This window comes from Archocentrus centrarchus, chromosome 16 (assembly GCF_007364275.1).
Source record: "Archocentrus centrarchus isolate MPI-CPG fArcCen1 chromosome 16, fArcCen1, whole genome shotgun sequence".
Classification (NCBI taxonomy): domain Eukaryota; kingdom Metazoa; phylum Chordata; class Actinopteri; order Cichliformes; family Cichlidae; genus Archocentrus; species Archocentrus centrarchus.
In genome coordinates, this window is record NC_044361.1 from 29,174,503 (window position 1) to 29,201,721 (window position 27,219).

General features: G+C 43.6%; 1 protein-coding gene across 1 annotated transcript in view; it reads right to left on the bottom strand.

The window, feature by feature from the left end:
- Positions 1–376: 376 nt before the first annotated feature.
- The window catches only part of LOC115795130 (forkhead box protein O3-like), a 28,343-nt gene continuing 1,500 nt past the window's right edge, over positions 377–27,219 (bottom strand). The window contains 1 exon segment of the mRNA XM_030750933.1: positions 377–4,015. Coding sequence (XP_030606793.1) covers positions 2,297–4,015 — 1,719 coding nt within the window. The 3' untranslated portion in view covers positions 377–2,296.

Consider the following 27,219-nt stretch of genomic DNA (forward strand, 5'->3'; position numbering starts at 1 on the left):
GTGACATCTTAAAAAACAGACAAAAAAGAGGAAGGGACAGGCGTTGACTCAAACAGTTACCACATTTAGGAGTGACAAAGACCAATCTCTTTCATAAATAAATAGAGGAAAATTAGACATCATATATAGCTATCTTTCCAATAGCAGGGCATTGATAAACGTCTGTAGCATAGGATATACCATAACCGCTTTGTGAGGCCCAGTTGCTTATAAAATTTCACACATTTTCCGCACAGAGATTAAATGGAACCAGTGCGCTAAAAGCCCTGAAATAAAGGTATTTACCTCAATAATGGGTCTGATAGTCTGTGCCATGCTTGACCTTTGGCTGTAACAATAACCCCACCCCCACCCCTACACTCCTCCTTTTCCTTTGTGTGCCGTACTTTGTACAGACCCAGTGTGGAGAGTCTCCTTGAGGGAATTAAAGAATAGGGGTGTCCTCTTTTCTTCTCTCTCTCAAGGCCAGTGAGAAACAAGCTGTAGACTCCCCCACTCACAAATGCAGAAACAACTGAGCAGAGCACATATGGGAGGGCTGCACACTGTTGAAGCTTTGGAAGGTCATACTGCGCTACCAAAATAATTTCACCAGTGGATTCCATCCTTACACTATGGATATTTCAGCACTGTCCTCATCAGTCCTTACAATTTCAACAGTACAACAACATCTACAAGACAACAGAATAAACACACAAAAGTGGATGTGGATGGCTGTGGGGCATTACAACCCTATCTGACAAAGAATCATGCCACTGAGATTGGCTGATTGTTTTCTCCTTAAATATCTCCATTTGCACCTGTTTGAGTATTTGAAGCTCAGGGTATAAGCACTGAAAACATGGGAACAAGGGAACCAAATGCAGACAATGGAGACAATTTACAATAGGAGTTACATGACCTGTTTTGAGAGACACACATCCAAAAGGAATGGAAACTAAGGCTGATGATTGATCCCACTGCAACAACAGGCTTTTGTTCTATCCTTGTATCCATCTTTTCTTTTTGTTTACCCATTTTGAGCAGGCATGTGGCCAGTAACATTGGCCCTTCTCAGAGCAGGACAGCAGGCAGAGTGACTTGGCGTTAATCACTATTTTGTCTCACTTTCTTGGCGCATTAAGCTGGAGAGGAAAGAGGTGGCCCGGGCAGCCGAGGTGAGAGATAGGAGGACAAGACGTTAGCCTCTCAATAATGACACATCGCTGCTGCATCACTTTGGAGATTAAAAGCAAGATGCTGAATTTCAATCAACCTACATTAATGGCTTGGTGTGAGGAATGTTACTTTGTCTGCACTCGCAGACAGAGACAGAGAAGGAGAGAGAGAGAGGAACTAGTACAAGAGGCCCAGGTGAGACAAGGTGATATGGCAATTTAATTCACCACATTGCAAGCTAGCCACTAATGATAGAATCCATTTAATGACATGGTGACAATGTTCTCGAACCAATGGCAAAGAAGCAGAAAAACAAAATGTTGCATCTGAGAGAAAAGTCAAAGCACAAGACATAAATGCATAAAGCTGTAAACAACAGGGCTGCTGATGTAAGATAATTAACTGGAGCTTATTAATAAGTGAATGTCATCTTTCAAATGATGAACTGGCTTCATCAGACTGGCTAGATCAGAGCTCTATTGAAGTCTAGTGTACAGTTACATTGTAGCTAGTCTCAAGGGATATTGCATTAATTCAAATATTAAATTAAGGTAAGAAACTGATAAGAAATGTGTAAATTTTAAGTAACCACTACATTTGAAAAATCAAGGCTCCAATCACAAACAACTTTGGAATTTTTCTGCCAAAAATAATTCTCCTAACCTTTAAAAAAATGGCAGTATATAAGCAAATTCAGTGCCTAAATCTGACACTTTATTAGCAGGGCTTGTTATTCCTCATTTGTTCTTGTCAAGTACTGCAGCCACCTTACAAAACATGCCAAGCTCTGCCTGAGCTGCTCTGTGAAGGCATTACACCGTGAGATGTGACCCACTTGCAATAAAGTGCATTCAGAGTTCAGTTCTCATGGTAGATGAGAAGCGATCTTGGGCAAGCACAGCTGAGAGATTGTCATCACAGTATAGCTGATTTGAGGAACAACTTAATGTTACATGAACTAGAGAGTGATCTAAAAGAAAAAGGGGAGGAGGGGTAACAGTGGAATTGTCAAGACAACAGAGAGACATGGGAGTGTGGGTCTTATAGTCTTTGTGTCAAATCAGGAATGTCACAGTTGTGCACAGTGCTTCATGAAGAGGGACGTTCTTTCTGAGGGTTAAATGTGTTGTCCTTGACTTCAGCCAGGCACCCAGCTCTGGTTGCTATGGGCTTGCTGTGGACCAGCCAATCCACTCATTCCCATCCCCATACCCATGGTCACACCCATTCCCATACCCATGCCGATGCCCACCCCTTGAGCTAAGGAGCAGTCAAAATTAAAGTCCATCTCCTCCCCAGAGTCCATAATGTCATGGAGGAGGATGGACTCCACATCACAGTCTAAGCTGCCATGGAACATGTCAATGTCCAGGTCAGCTGGTAGTCTCTCATGGGGGTGAGGCTGATGATAGACATGATAGTTGCTACCAGTGCTACCACTACCCATCCCATGGCCATGGTGGTATGGTCCATTACTCATGCCTTGGTGTTGTGGGTCTGGGTAATGGTTGTGACGTGGGTGGGGGGCCGTGGCAACGTGACAGGAGTCCTGGGGCATGCCTAGCATACCTGCTGGATTTGGAGGGAGGGTGGTAGAAGCAGGAAGGTGGGCATGTGACGGGGGACTGTACAGGTAAGGAGCTTTATGGTTGTAGGTCTGCAACTGATTGTTGCTGCCACGTGGGGTCAGGGACACAGCCCGGGGCGGTGTGTGGTTATGGCTCTGGCTGAGGCTGTGACCGTTGTGAGTGAGGCTATGAGGTGAGTTGTGGTTGGTTACATTGTTGTGATTATGACTGGGAGTATGGCTATGAGTTCTGTTATGGCTATGAGCTGAGCTGTGACTTTGTGGTCCATTGTGGCTGTGGCCATTGTGGAGGCCAGGGTGGTGGCTGTGATGATTGGATCCCACTCCATTAGTAGCTTGACTCATCAGAGAATGGCTTTCCCTCTCCTGTCCCAGCATCATGTCCTTGGGACAGTATTGCTGTCCAGCTGGACCCCCTGTTAGCAGACTCTGCAGGGCATTAGTGCTTGAGTATGCCCGCATGGTTCCGGAAAAACTGGCTGGTTTGTTCTCCTGAATGGTCTGCATGGGTGAGTGGTGACGCAGCATCCCCATGCCTGTTGTCCCATAGACACTTGACCCATAGGAGCTCTGTCCCTTCACTCCAGAGTTGTAGTGATAGACAGCGGTTTGGTGCTTATGTCTGCCAATAGCCTGATGCTGCTGGTGTTGCTGCTGCTGCTGTGAATGATGACGATGATAACCATCCTCCATCATCTGCTCATCCAGGCTGATGGCACCTGTCAGATTAGCCAGCTGAGGCAGCTGCTCAAGAGGAGGACAGTGATTCCCAGCACCCATGGATGGAGAGCGTGCACTAGTTGGTGAGGGGTAGAGGTGAGGGGAGGTGGAACAGGAGAGGCCACCCTCCTCTGGTTCCTCTGGTTCTCCCTCTGCGAGGATGGGTGACAGACGCCCACTCAGGGTAGAAGCTGATGAACTAGCCCTGGAGTGGAGGTCTGTCCAAGCGTCAAACTCTCCATCTGTTCCAGATGCACCTCCGGCTCCCGGGAGGCCTTTCCGTGAAGGGCTGCCATGATCTGGGGAGCTCTGGAGCCCCACCACAGCAGACCCAGCTCCAATCCCAGGACGGCCGACTCTCTTGCCTCTGATGCGGCCTTTGCTTTTTAGGTATTTCGTGCTGTTGTCCATAGAGACTGCTCGTCTCCGCGGGGCCTTGCCCATCTTCCCTCCATCTGGATTGAGCATCCACCAGGAACTCTTCCCTGTACCCTCATTCTGCACCCGGATAAAACGTGTGTGGAGGGACAGGTTGTGACGGATTGAGTTCTGCAGAGAGATGAAAAAGACAGAAGGTGAGAGAGAGACATCAAACTAAACTGCATGTAACTTCAATTACTATTTGTATTAAAAAAGGTGAACCATTTCAATGAGAGAAATCTGCATAAGATTTGGATAAAAAGTCCCAAACAATTTTGTTTTGTTTTGTTTTGTTTTGTTTTTAAGACTAACGCATCTAAGAATTTTTCTTTTTTTTTTTTATTAAGTATCAAAGTCAACACTGAAGAAAATTCTAATCACAAGCACAGCTGTCAGTATTGCATATAAACCAACCAGTCTATACAAGGTGAGTCAAAGGAAATTGTCCCAAATTATCAGGTCCCTTCCATTTCCAATATTAGACACACAAAACACACAGGAGTAGATACTCAAACCTCTGTGCAATCAGTGTCAACTAAAATCAGAAAATTTTGACCCCACTGAAAAGCACAAACATGCTCAAATAACAGCTACAGCTGGCATAAAGCAACACCCTGTCAGTCTTATCCCACCTGAAATGACCTGAGACTCAGACTTTAGACATTCTCCCTGTGTACGTCAATCCTCCCACTTTCATTTCCATCAATCCATCTGTCCTCCTCTACTCCTGCTTTTAGCTGGGCTGATGTAAACCACTGAGGTTAGCTGTACTGTATGTTTGAAGTTGGTGCCAGTCTGGCTTAGCGCCAGCTCTGTCTCTTTCGTTCACGTAGGTTGAAGGGGGGGTGTATCGCAAGATTGAGCCGGGAGGAAGGAGGGCTAATGGATGTATCCCACCCTCTGACAGACCTTCAGTGCCCATCTCCCTTTCCCTCACTTGTTCTCTCTTTATCACAATCCTCTATTTCTTTTTTGTCACTAAGTGCTTCATATTTCAACTTGTCTTGATTTTCCTTTTTCCTATTTTACACACTTCTTTGAACATAAGTCATTTTCCACTTCTGCTTTCAATCTCTATGCCTTCAATTATACAGTGTGCCACCAATTACTTTCCCATTATCGTTTACACTGGCATGGGTTAGGGTTAGCCAATGACTCAGTCATTCAAAGGATATTGTTTCATTTTTTTTAAAAATCGTTTACATCTCAAGGATTGGTGAATGATGAAGATTCATGAGGTGCAAAGGAATCATTAGCTACAATACTTTGTGGTGCACAAGTCATTTTGATGCTCAAGCAGGACAATATCAAATCAAAAGCACCTCCTTCAGTTTGGAACTATACACATACAATGGATTGCTTCAGACTGAGGGGTACTCACACCACCATCTTCATTATGTTGCAGATTATTTGTATTCATAGTGAATTGCACGGCAGGGAAACAAATCAAATTGCAATGGCGAACGCATAAATGGGGGATGAGATGAATTCAGGTGATCTGTGAATACCTCCTTGGGTTATCTTGCTGTGACACCTCCAGCACTAGGTAACCATGGCAACCGGGTAAACGTGCAATGACAGAACTATATCATATTGTGGTAAGAGTCAAGAGAGTCAGGGAGAGAAATGGAGGGAGAGTGGGGGATGGGGGAAAGGATGCAAGAAGAGGCGGCTGTTTGATGCTGCTGCTCCAACACTAAACAGCCTTTCATCTTGGCAGTGCAAGTCCGCAGGGGATGCCCGCTCCCTGCTTCTGACGGCTTCTCTACGTGCCGCGCCAACTCCCTGTCTCACCCTGGCTGGCTCATCCACCTATCATACTGCTCCAAATCATCCCCCATCAAGTCCGGTGCATGCCTGAATTAAAACATATGCAAGCTTTCATGCCTTTCCACCACGGCCGTTGGTAAATGAGGCATCTTTCATAAAGCTGAACCACTTCATGCCACAACTCTGTGTGACCTGTCTGATTCAAATCTCAATTTATCCCCGTATGAGGGAAGAGCAGCCCCATTGAACTTGGAGGGATTTGTCATCATCCCAAACCCTCTTTATCTGATGAATCCACCTGCTAGAGAGATTTGAGAGATTTCGGATGGTGGCCAGCAATGGCATCATCATCATTACTGGCTGCTGGCTTTCGATAGTTTTCCACCACATGTTTTTTGCTGTCGTCATCTTTGTGTGCATGTGCGTGTGCGCTAGAATTTACGATTACAAAGGTTGCAGGTGGTTTCATGGTGGGTGTGGTTCTGTCTGCCTCCGGTGCTCTGAGTCAGGGGCAATTTGACCAGCCTCTGGCCCTCACGCCCCTGAAACAGGCAGTCACTGCTAATCCCCCTCCATCCCCGAGTAATCCCAGACAATCCTGGGCTAATCCCAAGTTGATTCAGGGGCACTCCCAGCTGGGTGTCTCACACAGAGCCATGCCAGGTTACCACATACACAGCAGGCAGCCTGGATATGCTATGATCCCATAGTAATACAGCGTAAGAGGAGTTTGTAATGTGGGAAATAGGGACACTACAAAACCCCTTAAAGGGTGTAGTGGTAAACTATTCCTGATGTTTCTGTGCATATTCTTTAGTAGTTGATTTCTCAGGCAAATACTGACTATATTTTAAATTCCTCCAACAAATCAACTACCTGCACTTTGTGCTCTGTCCTTGAGGGTTGGCTTTGCCACATTCTTCAGCCCTATGGGTTAAAGAATAGAATAAAACTGAAAACTTTATTATGTATTAAATATTCATAAAATGGAAATTCTCTTTCAGCCCCCTGGCTTGCTGAGACAGACTGATGAAGCCCACAGAAACATACAATGACAGAGGAACACACATCACATGCCTGGGTCCAGAATGCTACTTCCTATTCAAATCATACCCCTTTAATACAATGAGGCTAGTGGAGAAAGCTCTAAATAATGAATGAACCAATGGTTTGTGTGGAGACATCCAGTCCCCGGTTCCATAATGCTGGAACGAACAAGATGGAGTCACAAGAACTGATGTGACTTCTTCTTTGTTTTGTTACCAAGAACATTCTTTTATTTATTTATTTTAGAACTGAAGAGGCCTCTTGGATGAGAGGTGAAACATTCCCTCCAAGCCCCAGCAAAAAAAAAAAAAATCAAATACTAGCATGACCTGGATGACTGAGACCCTGCACAGACATATCAAGGGCATCCACCGTCATTAAATACTGCTAAATCAGGCTGGGAGGAGTTAATTTGGCCACTAAGTAAAAGAGGTTACGGGTAATAGTTTATGGACCGATCAAAGCCAATTAAGGTGAACAAGGCTTTTGTGGCTGCTAGGAAACAATCAGTTTGGGTTTAACTCTCATTGAGGCCTAAAACTCCTGATAGCTGATTTAGATATTTAGACAAACGATACCCAGCAAACGGGATAGGACACTTTGTCCTCAGATTAAAAGCTTATGCTCTTTACAAGCAAATCTCACACGTTGACACTTTTTTGGGGGTGGAAGTTCAACTGGTTTTAAAATGGATACAAAAATGCACAAATCAAGTCTAGCAGAAATGTCCTTACGTGTTTAATAACCTCTTCGAGAGCCATTCATTTGGCTCTTGGAAATCTTACAATGCCAATCAGTCCCTCTGCAGTTCTCCCTCCCTTCTTCCCCATGCAAACTCAGTTTGATTCAGAGACTAGAGAGGCCTATTTAGTGCTCAAAATCAATGAAATTTAATGTCCGTCAGTGCACACATCAAGATCTGACTGACTACACAATTCACCTGCATTATGAGGCCAATATGGGGGCTCAATATTCCATGTCCCCATTGGTCGTATAACAATGTTAAATTACCACAAGCTTGTGAGTTAGCTGTCCCTTTCCACTTGCACAAATTGGCTTAATGCCCAACAGATCCCTCTGTTGCCACTCCCAAGATGTCAGTCAGGCATTAACATCAGGAGTAGCTCTAATATGGGGGTAGGGGGTGTTGTGTTGGTTGCAGTGATTCTTCTGGAATAACCTGCTTGAATGGCATCGGTTTAGCTGTGCTGGGGGATACAGCAGGAGGTGAAGGGTTCTGGGTATAAGGGGCGGGGATATAGCAGTAGCACAAGGGGCCCCTCTAAGCCACACAAATGGGTGCCCTCAAAATGCCCCCCACTTGTTCCATCCCCCTACATTAGGGCCACATCAGAATCCACTCAGGGTTTTTTTCCCCCGCTCACTCACAGAAGGGCGAGGAAACAGGTCAAATGGTTTATAAGACCCATCTTGTGGTGAATGTGCACTCATTCAAACAGAACTTAGTGAGAAACTAAGGACTGTGAATGAGGTCTGGGAACCGGCAAAAAGAAACCACTCACCCGATTCAAACAACCTCAAGAGTGAAGCAGTGTGGTGCGTTTGCCCAGCTAAGAACACAGCAGCTGTTCTTGTAGTGGCACCGGGTAAAACCGTTTGCCACACTCGACTGGTATTACCAAACCATTTCATGCAGAATGGAGCCATTATGTATTGTCAAAGGGTATCCCTCTATGGTGCACATTCATTTGATAAGCCTAAATCAAGGGGGAGTAACAGAAGCACTAACTGTGTTTATTGTAATGCTGTTTTTGCCTGTGCAGAAGGCAGGAGGGATCAGGGGGAGGGGAGGTTTCAACACAAGCAGTTTTGTTCAGCGCAGGAATGAGTTTTGTCAGCTAATCCTGTCTCCAGGCTATTGGTGGAAATTAGCGCCAGCTAAATATTCGCTTTCCGTGATTGATGTCACGGCTCGCGTTGTCCCTTTGAAGGGAAATAAAGAATTTAGAGCCATGTGGATTAATAGGGACAGGGTTGGGGGAATTTTATGTGTCTGAGGGGGACTTGAAGAGCGACTGAAGGGCCTAATGGCGGCACAGATATGGCACAATGAAGCTGTGACGATATGGTGTGTCAGAGGAAGGGAAAAAGACAAGTGAGACTATGACAGTGAGTACAAGAAAGAAAATTGGAAATTGTTTGTGCGCGCGTGTGTGAGAGAGAGAGTGTGTGAGAGAAAGAGAGAGATGTAGCTATTTGCCTGAGAAGCCCAGAGTCAGATGATTAAAATCCCTTTAGGAGGCTTCTTTAAGAGAGACAGATGGGCAGACAGGCCTGTTTTGGAATGCAATCAAATTGAAAAGATTAAAAAGGAGTCTCTTTTATTAGGAGGTGAGAAACAGTTACTTCTCTGCCACATGCCATCATCGCCTCCACAGCAGTGGTCACGACTGCATTGGCATGCAAGGCACATTGCAGCCCTTGTTGAAAAAGAAATAAACCTGGGATTAAGAACTGCTTCTCCCTCAGTGTATCACTGTGGGATCTCTTAAGATTGACAGTAATTGTAATTTCTTTTTGAACTACTATGCACCATAAGAAAAAGTCAGAAAATTCAGGTTTCATTTCTTATATGATCATTACAGGAAAGGCTAAAGGCTAGCTCATCAGCTCACCAATGGCCTTCCTTTCACAAACAGAACTTTAACTTAATCCAAGCACCAAATCTGAACAGGTACAATTCAAATGTGCATTCCCTTGGCTGCCATTGTACTTGAATAGACTGAGTTTGCACAGTAGAGTGATTCAAGCACTGTGAAAGGTGCTCTGTACCCGACCCCATTATTCCACAACACTGCAGGAGTGCCATTTATAAAAAGGCTTAAAATGGAAAGCAAGTGTGTTGTAGTGTGTCTGGTAGCCTCAGATCAGGAAGTGGCTGTGAAGAGGAATGTAATGGAGTTGGTAGGGGATTCCTGCCTGACTGTGCACTAATTGCAGCCAATGGCTGGCGACCCATCAGCCGTGCCCACCCTGGAGGGAAGGGTTGGCATTGGGGTGGCAGGGTGTGGGATAGAGAAGGGCTGCTGCAGCTTTGATGAGTAAAAATAGATGCTAACAGATTAGTAGAGCATCTGAGACCCGGCTAGGAGATCGGAAAATCCGCTCGCCTGATGCCAGGGGCAGCTGAGTGTTTCCGGTGGGCACAAAGGGGACACAATCTGGGCATCACGTCTAACTCCCACGCACGAAACGGGGGAGCCGTGTGGGCACACAAATGGGCACGTGCCACAGTATAGCATGGGTGTGGTTTTTTCCACTGGGACCTGCAAGGTAGGCAAAGCTCACACCCTCCCACAGAGGATTCACACAACAGGTGTTAGGGCTGGGCCACCTGTGGGGCCGGCCGCCTGCTCGCACTTCACACCTCGTCTAGGGAGCAAACTAACATTTTCCACTGGGCTTGCCATGCTTTTGTTAAAGACCAACACGTTTCTGGAGAGGCTTTTACAGCTCTTTTTTACAAGATCTGCAAGATATGCATGTGTTCAAGTGTGTGCAAGTCAATCTGCATTTATGCGAGTGCCTGTGTGTCCATATTTGTGTATCAGTCCATTTAATAGCCAACAGGCACAGTGTGGATTTGATTATATTGAAACCTCCCTCTGCTATATACAAAGAAACTGTCAGCCAACAATGGAATCAATGTGGGCCTAGGCACCCCCCCCACACACACACACACACACACACTCAGCCTCCACATAATCTCATTCATAACAATGAGAATCTCATTTCCTACATTCTAAAGGTCAGTGCACACCTCTGATCGCACTTTAATAAAAATCATTCTCAGCATTTAATTTAATTTCAGCAGAGCAGGAAACTCATAGGCAGCCATGCACATGGCATGCAAAATTAATCGGATCGTCCCTTTAATTGCTTCAATTTCACAGTATAAAGAAGAATGACCACAATCACAGAGGAGAAAAATAATGCACAAATACAGACCGCAGCCACACATCTGTAGAAGACACATACCCAGGCAGAAAAAAAGACAAGTGGAGTCATGTCAAGTGAAGTGCCAGGTTTGGTCACATTTCAATAAAGAAAATTCAAAAAAATTTTGGACCCACAGCAAGGACTGCCTCCATATCTTTTTGTCATCACACATTTTAACTCTCACCTAAATTGGCAATGTGTACTCAGTAGCCACACATTCATTTTCAAACACACACACACACACACCTACCTGTGCACACACTCACTCATTCTCTCACACACGTACACTGCACACACATGCCAACATGACACAAAGCCTGGCACACCGGGCACACTCATTACCGCAATGCCAAGCTACCAGTTGCTAAGGAGACCTGTGGGAGAGGGAGGGTTCCTTGTTGTTGCCATAGCAGCCGGCTTGCTCCCTGCCAACTCTCTCCCTCGGGGAGAAACAAGGCAAGAGGTGGGGGGTGAAGTGGGTAGAGGTAGGGGGCAGCGGTTTAATAGGGCTATGAGGTGCAGAGGAACTTCATTAGCCATCACTGTGCAGCGCACCAACCACTGCTTCCCATGAATGCCTACCCACATGCTGCACTTCAGCCTGCAGACTTCCACTTACTCACGCACAGCCCATAGACCCCCACTTATTCATACACCTATATGGCGAAGAAGATGAGAATTGCATGCTTAGAATGAAAAGCACAGTTTATCTGCACAGGGGAGGGGTTGAGAGGCCAGAGGTGGGTGAGACACAAAAGAAGTGTCTTGAATATGGGGGCCTGCTTGGAGGAGAAGAGTGGTAGGGATCTAAATCACAGAGGCTTAGATAGTTAAAGGCTGTATGGAGACAATTTTCTCTATAACTGTGTCTTCCCTGAACCAGCCTTGACCTTCACTGACACCCTTTATCCTTCACACTACAGAATAGAACTGTACAGCCAAACAAATAGTATCTAACTGTCCTATATATATATATATATATATATACACACACTATTGTATACTCTTTATATATAGCATATAATATAGTGTAGCGTATGTAATATGTAAATGCTTTTGTTCACAATAGAACTGTACAATTGCACAAAAATTAAGGTTGTTCTACAGCATTCCTCTGGCTGCAATGAGATTATATTTTTTACCTTATGCCGTGTTCAAGAAAAAAATAAACTAAACAAACAATGCTGCGGGGAAATGTTCTGTTCAGGCACCTCTGACTTTTGGTGATACCTAATTTTGTGGGCTGTATAACTTGTTTATGAATGACTGAGTGATGGCTGTAAATGCCTTCTCTTACATTGTCAAAAACACTTGCATGACTGACAATGACTGATAAAGCCTGTGACACAAATGAACTTTAAAAAAAATAATACTAACAGATTAGTAGAGCATCTGAAATTGAAAATGTCTGTAAATATAACTCAGTGTAGAATAAAATGTTATCTATAATCTCAATGTGGTAGCTCAGAAGTACCATTGGTACAGTATATGACCATTCACCACAGTTTCAGACTTGTCCACCTGACAAAAACAGTTCATTTTAAAGTGCAGATAATCTCACGCCGATTGAGATAGAAGGACAAAGGAGAGAAAATTGTTTTTTAAATTGATCCATAGTAGAAAAGTGTGAAGTAGAGAGTTGTTTTAAAATTGTTTAATTGAGAACGGCACTCAAGAATAGACTCAAAACTGCTAAAATTAGAAAATGGCCATTTAGTTTTTTTGTTTTTTTTAAAATTAAACAATTAAGATTTTACTGAAGTGCAGACTTTAAGCTTTAATTCAAGTGGTTTAACAAAAGTATTGCATTAGCTGTTTAGGAATTGCAGACATTTTGGGGGGGGGGGGGGGGGGGGGTGTCATTAATCCTCAGACTGTTGAGTGTTTGCAGTTTACGAGTCAGAGTAGTAGTAAAGAAAAGAATATCAAATGGAAAAAACAAAATATAACTGCTTTTTATCAGTTTATCAAAGGTGAACTGCTGGTGTTTAAAATCATTGCTTCAGAGTGGATCTGAAACGAAATACAAAATGAATCTGAGCCCATGTGAACAAAGCAGTAAAAACATGTAAAATCAAGGAGAGGAGAGCTCTTATCTAGGGTCAGGTTGATTTCTGTATTCAGGAGTTGTGCTTCGAGTATTGACATCCCAGTAACCCATGATGCACCTGGCTGTCTCAAATTCTCAAATTTTAAGTCCATGTGTACAGTATGAATGAGGGAGGCTATTGATTTGTTCTGAATGAACTCGGTTTGTGTATACAGTGAGGAATACCACCCATCTCAGCCTTTCCACACGACCACAGAAGCTTGGCCAATTTCAGTGTAAACCTATAAGGACGTAAAATGAAGGATGATGAGAAAAAGACACTCTTGTCCAACTGAGAGGAATGAGGAGATGGGGGGGGGGGGGGGGTAGGTAAAGAAGGGATTTGCCCCTCCTCCATCAAATCTCCCCCTCTCCCTCTGCTCTTTGAAACAAAAGAGACCAATTAAGTCAGTTTGAGTTAGGTCCATATGTGTGTGCTTGTGTGTGTATGCAACGAGTGTGTATGGAATGCAGGGAAACAGGGGAGCCAAAATACTGTAAGTTTTACAGAGACTGTGTGAGAGTGGGGTAGGGGAGGAGGCGGTGGATTAAGTTTTTTATTTTTTTATTTTATTTAATTTTTTTTGGTGTGGGGTGGGGGTTATATGGTGGAAGCTCACTCTCTCTCTTTTTCTAGCCTAAGAGGGCCAAACTTGCTCTCAGCTCCTCGACGGGAGACGCTGAAATATTAATCGCCACGCTCCAGCCGCAGACTAGTGAACACAATCGCTTCAAACTCCCACCCTAATGAGTGTGTTCATGAATGGCTAATGTGCACAGATGGGGGGCTGATGACTGGATAGATCGCAATGGGGAGGAGACGGAGGGAAATGAGGGAGGGAGGGAAAGTGAAATTTTGGCGGGGTGGGCGAGTGCGGGGGTGCAGATGCATGCCATGACCTTTTAAGAGCCTCCTGAAAATATAATTAACACTAGCCCTATGTTAGTGTTTCTTTCTTTTATTCCCTCTCCCACACACACACACACACACACACACACACACACACACACACACACACACACACACACACACACACACACTCTTGCTCACACAGACTATAATTCCTTATTCTCATCCTCTCACCTCCAAGTGTTATCCTTTTGTTTACCCCCTTGCCCTTAGCACATACGCTCCGTTGAGCTGATGCACGATAGTTTTCTGGGATTAAACTTCAAAATGATTCACACACTTTTAGGGAACATCTCAGCTTCCTTGTCATGTTATCACAGATGTCCGGAAATAAGCAGAAACATGAGTTGACATTAAAACTGCAGAAGCGGGTATGTTTTTCCTGGCCCCCTACATGGCTACATCACAGAAAAGAGATGGAACAAATCCACAGGTGTGGAGGAGCAAGGTGAAGAGTTCTTTCACCTTTAATACCTTTTATTTCCACAGAGAATTTAGAGTTACATCACACATGGTTGGCTTGTCTCTTAAATGAAGCTTAACCTGCTTGTAACAGGGGATGCATCGACTGAAACACTCTCTCAGGCGGAGGTTGTTGCATTTGAATGTTAATGCATTACATGCAGATTTTATGGCTATATCTGACCCATTGGTATTAAGCTGGGTACACTTACCTCAGTATCCCTCTATCCTTATCACTCACTACTCTTCTAATGATGTCAGAAACATCTTGATAAGATGTGGAAAAACAACAGAAATGTAAAATAAAGGATCTTCCCCGGACTCTCCATTTGGCCTCCAGATTAAGAGCACCCGTGTCAACGCATATACAGACACACACCCATGCATTAACATGCATACACTCAGAGCATACTGTATAATTAGAGGGATGAGATGCTGTGACCTAATTCCAAAAGCTCTCCATGACAGAGAAATGTAAGGTGCCTCTCACTGAGACGTATGGGAATGGAAAGAATTGGGCAGTGGGTAGTGACGGATAGACGGGGGGATTCCACACATGCATTTTCATTTAAAAATGAACAATACTGTCGTAGCAGACAATGAGGCAACTATTATTTCAACAAATTATTATGTTTATTTGTGAAAAATACATGTGTGTTTTACAGGTCCTTTACGGATATATGCCTCACTAGGATGTGCCCCTGTATTTGGGCCACAGATAAATATTATAATTTTAAAACTATCAGCAACACACATTCATGCTAACATGCACTCTAAGTGGCTGATTTCAAAAAGATATTGACGTTTTCACTTTGCCGTTAATAGAACGTGTTTATTTCTTTCTCACCAATTCTTTCAGTTCTGTCAAATTTGCAAAATAATGTGTATTGCGCACGCAGCTGGACACTTTGTTTCTGCAGGTACAGCAGCAACCAAAAAAATTCCGTGGCCTTTCTGTGCAAACCATTCTGCATATGTGGTGAAGTCACGATCCATTGTATGGATCATATTGGCTTCTCAAATGTATTTGCCATCAAGTTCACAGGCTAAATGTCATGTTGGTAGCATCATTAACTAGCTAGCTACCCTGTAATCACCTTGATGGCCCATGTCTATCCATCACATAAAAACACCTGAGGACAGATGCAGCTTGATGAAGGCATATTTATAACAAGTGCATGTCTATGAGCAACACTGGAAAAAAGGGGGGGTCCTGTTTGCGTGCAGAGACAGCGATGGTCACATACTCATTCAAATATGTACAAATACACATCTGCCAGCATCTTCCAATGGGCTGATACACAAATGGGAAGCAGTTCTACACCTCTATATGTTTTGTGTGTCTATGTCACGACACTCCTGGAAGGGGCTGCAGCGTTTCCGCCTGAGCGCGACTGTCAGTGGGCATCACTCAACCCTGCAGTGTGGCAGACGCGAGGATCATTAGTGGAGACGGAGGGAGCAAGAGAGGGAGCAGAATGGAGGAGAGCAAAGGAGAAAGGGGAGAGAGGGGCAGTGACTGTGTGAGTCGGCCAGTGCGTCTCTATATCCGTCTTGAGAGCATTACACACACAGCAGTGCACTTTCCCTCTCTGTCACGCAATAACCCTACCGCAAAGACCCCAGAATGGCCCCTCCTCTGTCATCCCCCCCCCCCCCCCCTCTGTCACTCTCCTTTCTTCCACCCATCTTACCCTCTTTCACCCTGCATCTCTGATTGACCCTCTCCATCCCTGCCCATCTCTCTTGGGCCATGCCCTCACTTAAGCATGGTGCGCTACAGCTTTTCATTTCCCAAGCTCCAGATTTATCCATCCTACTTTCCTTCTTCACTTACATCTTTCCCTCTCAGCCCATTGCTCCCGTTTTCACCCACTCTGCATCGCACAGACGATCTTTTCCTAGCACTAAGCATCATTGCTACTTGACCTACTCTTAACCACAGCAAGGTGAAACAACTGTTCTACACATGTGAGACATGAGCCCATTTTTACTTCTTTTTCCCTTTTGCTTTACTGCATCTCAGCATTTCATCTCTTGCAGGTGTTGGTGGCAACCTTTTGCCATTTCACCCAGCAGCTTATTCATTTGTACATTTAGCCATCAATCCATCCATTCATCTGACACTTTGTGTCAGTATGCTTCATGTCACAGTCATTTGTGTAACCCTCCCCACAACAGACTCTTCTATCATTTCCTTCACTCACGCTCTTTAGCCAGAACGATCCTTCTGATCTTCTTCTATCTCTCCAGGTGTGTGACCTGTGCTACAATGCCCTGTGCTGAATACTAGAATCAACATGCCTGACATTTAAACAAGCAGAACAACTTTTATACAGATTGCTGTGTTGGCACAAGCACTAATTCTCCCGTTAGTTTGCTTATTCAGTAGGTTTCCAGGTTCAGGGATCCATCTGTGTGCTTTACTGTTGTAGCATTTATCACACACAGATTAGGCCTATTCTGTAATACATTTGTCCCCAGTGAAACATTAGTGAGCCTGGCACAGGCGGTGAGTGCAGTTTAGCATTACAGCCAGGCTAATGACAAGAGTACAGCAGTGTCATGCTGTATCATAAGGTTTCTGTTTCACCTTCTTTTTCAAAAAAGGATTATTAATTCTACACTGGAAAATATATATTTTTTCAGGCCACCATTTGTTCATATAAAAAAAGTTAGAGTTTACATTACAGCTTCTATTACGCAAAGATTTGCTATAATTTTCAGTCACCTCTCTCTTAAACAAAATAAGAAGATCAAGTAAGACATTTAAAGGTCACCCTTTAGTCTTTGGGTGCAATTAATGGGCTTTTTTTTTCCTGATGATGCTTTCATTTAATAAACTAAACACTTCTAGACAATACAAAATTCCATAGGTAAAGCAATAGTTAAAATACCCACTAATCACATTTTGTTTTTTTAAAAATACAGGAACTTTAAAACTTCTAGCTTTATCTCTTTCTTTATTAAAAAAAATAAATCATTTGCATCAATTTATTTTCATCTTTATTTATTTATTTTTCTTTCAAGAGATTCAGAATTTTGGAGATATAAGAAAACACTGCCTCAAACGTGCATTCACACACATGAAACCCTGACCACAACACCATCCCCTCAGCTGCCTCTCTTGCATTTGCACCTCTTTGCCACTCATCTAGATCTCTCCCCAGCCAGTCTTTGGGCAAGGATCACTTGTAAGGATTTGAGAAAAGACTTCACTAAGCTGATTGCTAAAGGGAAGGGGGCAAATTACCATTGCACAACGGCGTAAAAACCTTCTTGGGTCATGATTTGCCTTATGTAATAGATTGTGTGTACGTGTGTGTGTGTACATGTGTGTGTGTGTGTGTGTGTGTTTGTTCCCGCAACACCACTCCTCCCACCCACCACCTCTACCCCACGCCATTTACCCATTTTGCACTAATTGAGGGATCTTTTTTCGGAAGCTGTTATTGCACGCATTTAATTATTTATTTTGACGGGAAGCAATCTGGTGGCTAGCGAAGAGATCGTGAATACGGTCTGTGTGTGCGTGTGTATGTGTGTGTGTGTGTGAGAGAGAAAGTGGGGAAGGGCAAAGAAGAGAAAGACTAGGTCTGTATAGGTTTTTTTGTTAAATGTATCAGGCCAGAGCTACTGTAAGTTAACTGTGATGTAAGGCTTTGCATGTAAGAAGAGTATATAAGAAATGTGCTGTTTGTGAACGAATGTGTGCATATGTGTGTGTTGCATCGCAGAGTGCATGGCTTTCTGAGTGCAATGGGACTGCACTAATGGACGCACACTTGAGCTGAAGTGTGCAGAGTGTAGCTGAAGTGCAGCCAAGTCTAGCTTCCAGTCCTGCTTGGAAGCCCTATAATCTACTCTCTACTATTCTAGCTCTCTTTTCTCTCCCTCTCCATTTTCCTCTCTTCTCACTCCTCGTCTTTCTATCGCTGTCTCTCAAACAATTTAATATTTTCATCCCTTCTTCATTGACTGAGCCAGCTTCCCCTGTCTCCCCACTGTCTCCCTATTAAATCTCTTTATCCTGGTTCTGAAACTGGAGAGACGCAGATCAGCAGCATCACTGACTGGCTTTGGACTTTACTTTTCTTCTCCGTCCCCTCCTCCCTGCCGTGCAGTGAGGAGAATGAAATAAGGGAAGACGACACGTAACCACCAGTAGTCTTGACCTTTATCAAGCTCCTGTGCCTGAGGCAGGGTGAATGAGACATTAAGAAATGACTGAGCATTATTAACCCTACTTACTTACACACACACACATTTGGCACACTGTCTGGTCTGAAAATGTCTCTGATGTCTCTATCGTTGACTGATACTTTTCTGACAGTTAAGGATAAGCTAAAGCCAATTGATCAAGCTGTGAATAACACTTACATATTCTCTGTCACGTCACTTTAGAAAGAAAAAAAAAAATGGCAAGACCAGCCCAGCCTGCCAGCTTAGATTGTTTAACTGTGATTGATCCCAGCACTTCTGAATGCCAAGTCCTGTGGAGAATTGATGTTTCATTATAAACCAACTGCACAAGTTCTTCAAATAATGCATCAGCCTCGCAGAGAACGCTAGACCTGTGAGGGCTAGACGCTAACCTTGACAGATGCAGTCTCAGCCAATCTGTATTTCTAATGAGAGATCATTCTGTCCTGTCTCTCTTTTTTTTTTTCTCTCCGCCTGTGTGCACGAGCATGCGACTGGCACATGTGCATGTGTGGCCATCCTTCTACTCCAGTCAATCAATGAGCAGAGACAATTCCCCGAGTGACATTTACGGAGAAGAAAGAGAGCCATTTATCACTTTAGTTTTGGGATAATAAAAGAATGACTGAATGAGCCAGTGTGTGTGTGTATGTGTGTGCGTGCGAGGGAGAGAACAGGCGAGAGAGAGAGAGAGAGCGCGCTAAAGATGAAAAGGGGATTTCAAAAGCACATGAAAGGAGCAGGAGAAATGAGCGAGGGAAGAGGGAAATGAGTGATAAAAAGGCTACTTTGTGGGGAGGACTGAGAGTGTGAAATAGAACAAGGGAGGAGAGAAGAGAAGGCCGTGAGTGACTGACAGTGAAAAGAGAGCATGAAAAAGCAGGGTGGGGCGGGGGGAAGCCTGGAGTAAGAAAGAAAAAAATGCAGAGACATAGGAAAGGAGATAGAAAAGGGCTCTTGGACAGAATTGAAAAAAAAAATGAAGCGAGGGGGGGGGGGGGGGGGGGGGGGGGTGAAAAAAAGGCCCCAAGAGAAAGACAGGAAGGTAGAGTAGAGAGTCTGGAGACAGAGCGAGGCAGACGTGCTGGTTCATTCAGGGATATGAGCGACTCGGAGTTCAGACCTCACATGGTCAGCATACTAACACTGGACCTTGTGTCCTGACCCAAATTCATGCCACTGACATACAAATCCAAATTGCCCCCCCCCCCTCCCCCCTCCTTTTTGACAACTTCATCAACACAAAAAGGCACAAAACTCCCTCCCCCTCATTCCCAGCTGGTCTCGTAGTCACCTCATAACCCGACAACCTCACTCCAATCCTGTAACCCTCCCCACACATATGCTGGCTCCCACACACATTGCTCACACATGGGTTGCTTTACACATACAAATGTACAGGCCCAAGGAGTCACATCTGATCCCCCCCCCCCCACCAAAAAAAGGGTAGTTCAACTTTTCAGCAAAGTGAACTGACATTACAGCTCAGCAGGATGCTGACCAGTCATCCCCCAGAATGACCTCCACAGCTCCATCTATCAGCTCTGTGGTTCAGCCACAGCATACCTAACAGCATTAGCATTAAAAAAAAAAAAAAGCACCTTTTTTGCACATACTGATGCTACTCCTCCTCTCCACTGCTGTACTTTTTTTTTCTATCCACCCGCTCATATCAGTCAACATTAACTACATTTCCCTTTGTGAGGTGGCTCCCTCCATCACTCGCCAATACCGCCAAGCTCAGGTAACTGATCGACGGCCCTTACGTGCGCCACTTTCCCTTCCACAATCCTTTGGCTCATGACAGGATTTGATGGACAGGCACAGAGAAGCGAGAGACCTGGCACATGGCTGCCAGGAAGGGTCTGAAGATTGAGCATTGTGAAATACTCCGTTTAACTCGACGTACATCATCTCTTTCTCGGGACAGACACGGCAATCTTCATGCACGTAAACATGCACATTCACACACATACACATGCACACAGCCATCAATCCCTGCATACAGGAAGAGATATCAGACGAAGGAAAAAATTGAATTAGGAAATATGGGCACAGTAGTGATTTGTGAGGAGCCCGTTTTGAAGCCAGGAGAGAATACAGCTTGGAGCACACTTCATCTCATAGCACCAGCAAAGAGGAAGAAGCATCTGTGTTGTTTATCTAAACCCCCCCATCTACGTACAATGGCTTGATTTGAAATATTCATATACATGTATGACAAGATCAGGCCCATATGTTGCACTCTCTGCAGGGCTTCACTGAATGGGCTGAATGGAAACCCATCAGTCGTGTAAATTATGAAGACAAGATACATTACATAAGCCTATAGATGGGCATGAAGTGGAGTATTATTGTAGCGTCATATCAATCATGGCAACACACGTTCTATGTGTGATCAGTATGATAATACACTAGGGCTATTTCAAGGATAAACCCACCATTATATAATTCACAAAGCCAATAACAAAAAAGAAAACATATTAGGCTTTGTGTAGTGTGCATCATAAGGTATGCTTTAGATGGATCCGTAACTATACCCCCAGTCATAATGAATCACACCATATAACCTACATGGGCTGCACCAGTGATGTTATTTGCTTATAAATTGATGTACTGTTATGGTAAATCAAAGAGTCATAAACTGTAGCCTAATGCAACATCTTGAAGTAGCCTCTTTTGTCTGACCAACAGCCCAAGTTTTATCTAATTTAGGATTATGATATGAACAAGATGAACTAATTGAGAAGCTGGAAAAATATTTTGTCTATTTTTTATTTTATTTTTGGCCTATAAATAACATGACTGTTAGGACTATTTTTCTGCTGAACTATGTATTTAACAACTAATGTTCAGCTCCACAATCTGCTACATAATCCATCGGATTAAGTCTCCATAAGAATTCTCAAATAGCGCATGGTCCGTATCTAATCATACATATATAAAGGCACATTTTTAAGTGCATATAAAAAATAGCATGTTCGTAGCATGTTATGCTATTAAGGTGTTCAATAATATGAAGCAGGCTAGCCGAGGGCCATCTTGCTGTGACATGGGTAAGTACTGGAGACGGAGCAGAACAGAATGGAGCAGAGCAGGCCATGTAGTGGTGAAGAAAAAGACAGAGAGAGTCAACCCAGCGTGACTACCGCCTGCCTGAGTGGAGCAGCCTGCCTGCAATTAAGGTGGAATCAGGGAGAAATCTGCGCTGCCTTGATAATGAGCCTCGTCTGAATTATTAACGAGAGCTGTTCCCCCGGGACCCGGGCTCCCACTGAGCCCATCAACCCCCACCCCCTCCGCAACACACCCACATGCACACACCGACACAAACATACGCTCATACGGGGAGAAGAGAGAGACACACTCTGAAACATCCACATCCGCACACCACAACAATGACACACTGTGCACGCTGACACACACAGAGCAACAAGAATGCCGCTCCACGCAGACACCAAAATCTTTAGCAGCATGAGGGCTCAAACATTTTTATTCACAAGCTGAAGTGATATCCAAGCCATTTAATACATTTGTAATACAAACATTTCTCTAGGACATAATAACTTCATCCTCTAGCCATCAGATCAGACGTGACACACTTTTCTCTGTATTAGAATGACTTACTTTGACATTACGATTAAATAAAAAAAATTTCACATATTAGAAAAATTAATGTGTGAATCCTATCCATTCAGACTATACTACTAAATCATGTACAACAACTATTTTCTAAACAACATCGGGGAGCACCAAATTGAGACATTTCATTTCAATCCCTGTTATTATACGATGAGTCACTTATTGTGTATTAGTCATTTTGGAAAGTGTTTACGGCCTTAAATGAAAAAATGCTTCATTTTAAGAAGTTTATTCTTGGAGTAATAATACTATTAATTCCACTGACAATGGTATGTGAGTCCTTTATCCTTGTTCAACAAACCCTCTAAACTAGCAGACTGTAAGCAGCGAATATATTTTATGAACAGGACCACAAGTCACAGGGCTGCTTGTGTCAGTATAATGTGGTAGGAAGGTTAACTGAGCAGGAACATAGTGGCTTTTAATCACTTTTATTGAAATGTGGGTATTGTAGGTATATGCTCAGGACTCCCCATGTGCCCAGCAGCATGACATAGCCTCTCCCCGTTCCCATCCCCAGTTTCAGTGCTGGTTCATAGAAATAGAGAGAGATAGGTCCTACACAAAGCACTGATGTAACACTCAGTGCCCCCCTCGCTCCCCATCAAATCTCCATGGCATCAACCTTACATGGCCTCAGAGAGAAACACACAACACATTCTGTCCGTGCAGCTGTGAACGGTTTGGCCAAAATATCCGGGGAGAGCTTACCAAACAGTGCCACGCCTTCCTTATGAGCCAATCACCACGAGTCTGACAGCTTTCAAAACAAATCAGACAGCAAAAGTACTACAGAAAGTAGCTTCCGCTCTCGGGTCAACCCCCCTCCCCTCAAAAAAAAAAAAAAAAAAAAAAAAAAAAAAAAAAAAAAAAGTCCACCCCACCCAAGAACAGAGTGTTCCACCATGGGTGGTTTGAGGAGGCACAAGTGTGTTGTGTGTTTCGTGCAAATGTGTGTGCCTGAGGGAATGGTGGAAACCATCACCCTAAATAGTGCAATGGGAAAAGAATGACAATTTCTTTATGCTTCAGTATGCATATGGGAAGAAAGGGAGCTGAGCATTTAATATTCTGAGAAATGTCACCAAAGAGGAAATGTATTTTTTTTTTTTTTTAAAAGGCATGGGTAATAGCCTTGGTATTAAAAAATGCTTCAACTGTTGAAGTTCAACTGAGAACGGCATCCAAATTAATTCAACCCTGTCGAATTGGGAACTTGACGGCCTGATCCTCCAAAAGACTCAGAAGCTGAGAGCTGTGCTGGGTAAAATCCAGCATTGTTATCCTTATTATCTCTGAGATAATGTGAGATATGAGATTTCCCTTAGATAAGAGAAGGCATGCTGCTTAAGGCAGTCTAGATCACTGGTAGGAGACTGCTAAAGCTCAAAATCCTGACGCCATAGCTCCCTTGAGAAAGACTCTACACCTCAACTGGCACTTGTACCTAAAACCACTAATAAATAAAGAATGCATATAATGTTTAATGAATAGATGGATAGACGGACTAAAAGAGAAAGGCAGGGAGATAAAAGAGGTGATAACATGGGTGTCTGGTAGATAGAGTGATAAGAGAAAGCAAAGTAATATCAAAGGCAAAATTATATTTTTTTTCATATTACCATCTCCTGATTGCTGTCTCCCATATTTGAATGCGTGCCCATGCTTTGGTAATTTGCATGTACATTAATCATTTTCAGTGAGAAATGAACTGCCACGGCTGCCTGAAGGCTGCAGGGGAAAATGCAGTGAGAATGGGCTTTTTGGCATCAGATACCAGGTTCAAGCTGAATATACTGCCTGAATGCAACCTGGCTCTGGGTGAAGGAGCCACGGGGAGATGTAAGGTGTTCATAATCCTACACCATAAATCTGTCCAGCATGCATCATATGCTCTCATTTTGCGAGTGTGTGTGCCTGAATGTCTGTCGCACTCTCAAATTACTCTGCTCCCCTGAGCCAAGACAGAGGATAAAATATGAATCAGCTGAATTCTAGGATAGTTTCCAGTCTTCCCAGACTCTGCCCGGCCATCATCAAGCAACACAACAGGCATAACAGGCGTATGCATGCAACTCTACACACACTGAAAGTTTCAAGTCTCTCCATATTGTGCTTCAAGTCTGTCAAACACATTCTCCGTTATACATTTAACATTCATATCCCTCATATTGCCAAGTGTCGCTCAGCAGCTGCTGGAGCGTTTGTATTGTGACAGGATTACGAGAGTCTGTCTCTCTTTTCACCTATAAATCAATTAGATGAAGTGATATAGTCATACCCTGTTATAAATACTACTGTCTGTGGAGACAGGGGTCATGTGCCTTTACAGAAGATAAGACTATACATATACCTAGAGACATTTTTCCTCGCTTTCCTCTTCATCTCCCCATATGCCATTTGTCTTTCTTTTTCACTGCTGCAGTCACTTCCCTGTCACACCCCTTGCTTTTTTTTCTTGAGAACCATCTTTCAGGCAAGCCGTCTTTGATTTGCCTGATTTTTTTTTTTTTCTTTTTTTTTTTTTTTCTGGAGCTCATGAACTTTTGCCCTTGTGGCCCTGCACAGACCTTTACCTAAATACACTTTATAAATAACAGTCTAATTGCTTTGGATTAAAGTGTTTAAGTGACTGCCTTGCACCCTTGCCAACCTGCTGCACAATCCCATGGTATCTGACCACTCCAAGTATGAGAAAATTTCTTGGCAGAGTGCACACACTAAGGGAAAAACTATATGTTTAAAGTGGGCAGAAAAAGAAAAGCATTCCACACAGATATTGTGGATTTATAGTTGCAATTACATACACAGATAAGTTGTACTTAACGTGCTTAATACGCCAAAAGCATTGTTGTATTATGGATTTTTGAATCCCATAACCACCCATGCTGGCTTACACAATAAAACAACACCCCAGGATAACAATGGCATCTTCTAACACCCTTGATGTTAATGAACTTGTGGGCGCCTAGAGGGGAATGCCCACACCAAGTGGTACCCCACCATTAGAGGCATTATGAAGTCAAGAGAGAGACTATATACCATTCACTGCAGTGACATGCTGTCAGACCAATCAGTGGGCCCAAGCACACACTCCAATAGAAGTAGACAGCCCCTCCCCCTGCACTAGCCCCCATAACACTACCAACCCTGACGCTTTGTTCCAATTGACATGTGCTTCTCCCACGCACAAATGCAGAATGCATCCGCATGCACTCACGGATGCCTGCACTCAAATGTAAGTAGCCTTGAATACATAAAGGACACACACACACACACACACAGAATGTGCTCCGTGTATATGTGTGTGTATCAGTCACTAGCATCAGTTCAGAATCCTGTAAATTTCTGGTTTGGATCAGCTTATGTATAGAAAACTAGAAAATGAAAGCCAGTGAAGTTGCCACTAAGCTACAATGAACTTAGCATAATAGGGTTCACGAGAACACTCAACTAAAGGAGCTGATTAGGAAGCCGTGACCTCAGAATACTGCAGCCTTCCTAGAAGTCAGAAGCCATTAGGTATTTATAGGAGCTTAATGGTACTGTCTAGGTGTACTGGCTGTCTGCTACCCAGCATCACATCCTTTCCAATAGCAGTCACGGCAGCACAGCCTGCGCTACAATATTTTTCTAGAACCGCTATGTTCAATAAACCGCTTCGAGAGGTTTCCTGGCCTTTAAGTTGGTCATCTCCCAACCATCAGCACTCCTTTCATAACGACAACCTCCACCTTCAAACTTCCCATTGAAACTACAACCTTATACTTAATTTCATTTGTTTGCATCACCATATTATTTCTTTTGTTATTTTTTCTTTTCTCTGCCACAATAGAAAAAAAAAAAAAAAGACAATTTTACATGAAAAGCTTTGCTCATACAATATTGTTGATTGAGATCAGAATGTCATGGATGCTCCCAACTCACAACTGCTGCTGTCAAATATAATTGCCTGATATGATTGTAAAATTATATGTATCAGAGCGCACCTGTTATGTGCACAAGAGAGGAGGCAGCCAGATTTGGGGTCGACGTGGCTTGATACGGACTTATTCATTATGAACTTGGCATCCTCCGATTTCATGTGTGACCTGTAAATATCGAGCCACATTCACAACAAACTTGGAAACACTTGTTTCAAGAAAAGATACCTGCAACAAAAATGTAGGTTGTGTTGTCTGTACAGGTATGCTGCTGGGCGGCGGTATTCCACCAGCTGTTTGCTTGGTTCTTTTAGGCCAAGTAAGCTGCACATATGACTTCTTAAGTGTATGTTTACATTACTACTCTGTCTCTGACCAAAACCAGGTCAGGCCTGTTACTGACATTATGGCTGCCTGCTGTAAACGATCTTACCTAATCCCCCATCATTACTGGAATGGGCCCCATGTCTGCCTGTGGCCTGAAATAGCACAGGACCTCAGACTGCCACTGTCAACACCCTTAATTTGCAGTTTCATAAATAGCAGACTAGGGCTTGGCGTGAATGAAGATAAAGAGGCCCTGTGGTTGCTGGTGTAAATGGATAGCTAATGAACAAGTCTACCTGAGGCCACACCTTAGTAATCTGTTCAGTTTCATGGGACAGGCTTAAAATGACAGTCAGGTGCTAAGACTAAATCCAAAAAAAAAAAAAAAAAAAAAAAGGGGGGGGGGGGGGCTCAGTTCTGGTGACAGACTATGTTGTGCAACAGCAGCTCAACAGGTTTTTGATGAAACGTTGATTCCTCAGAAAGATAAAACAAACACAGTTGAAGCCATGCCCATTACTTTGATGTTTTGATGGCATGTGATGATAAAAATGACACGCCTTATGGATGAGCGTAATGTGAAGTATTTAATGAGAGAAATCCAGCAACAGGCATTGTGTTGGAAGAGAACTGTGGTTAGTTAACATGAAGTTATCCCTAAATCCTGTCTAGTTGTCTTTCTTTAGTAAAAATATGTAACCTAGAGTCCAAAGAATGAGAAATAGTCTAGTAACTAAACACTACACCTACAAAGAGCCATTACACTATTCAGCCTCTACCATCTTTTCCTTTGTATTGACATGTAAAATCAACTAACATCTAGTCTCAAAGCTCAGCTCAGCAAAGTTACACCATCAGGACAAGCACTGCTGCCCTGCTGAAACCCTCTGCCCCTTCTCGCTGTCCTCAGCTGCCTATAATGAATAGAAACAAGATGAGGCTGGGAGCAGGGGCTGATAACATGGGCAGATGTTCCAGGAGGTTACTCTAGGCTCTCAGC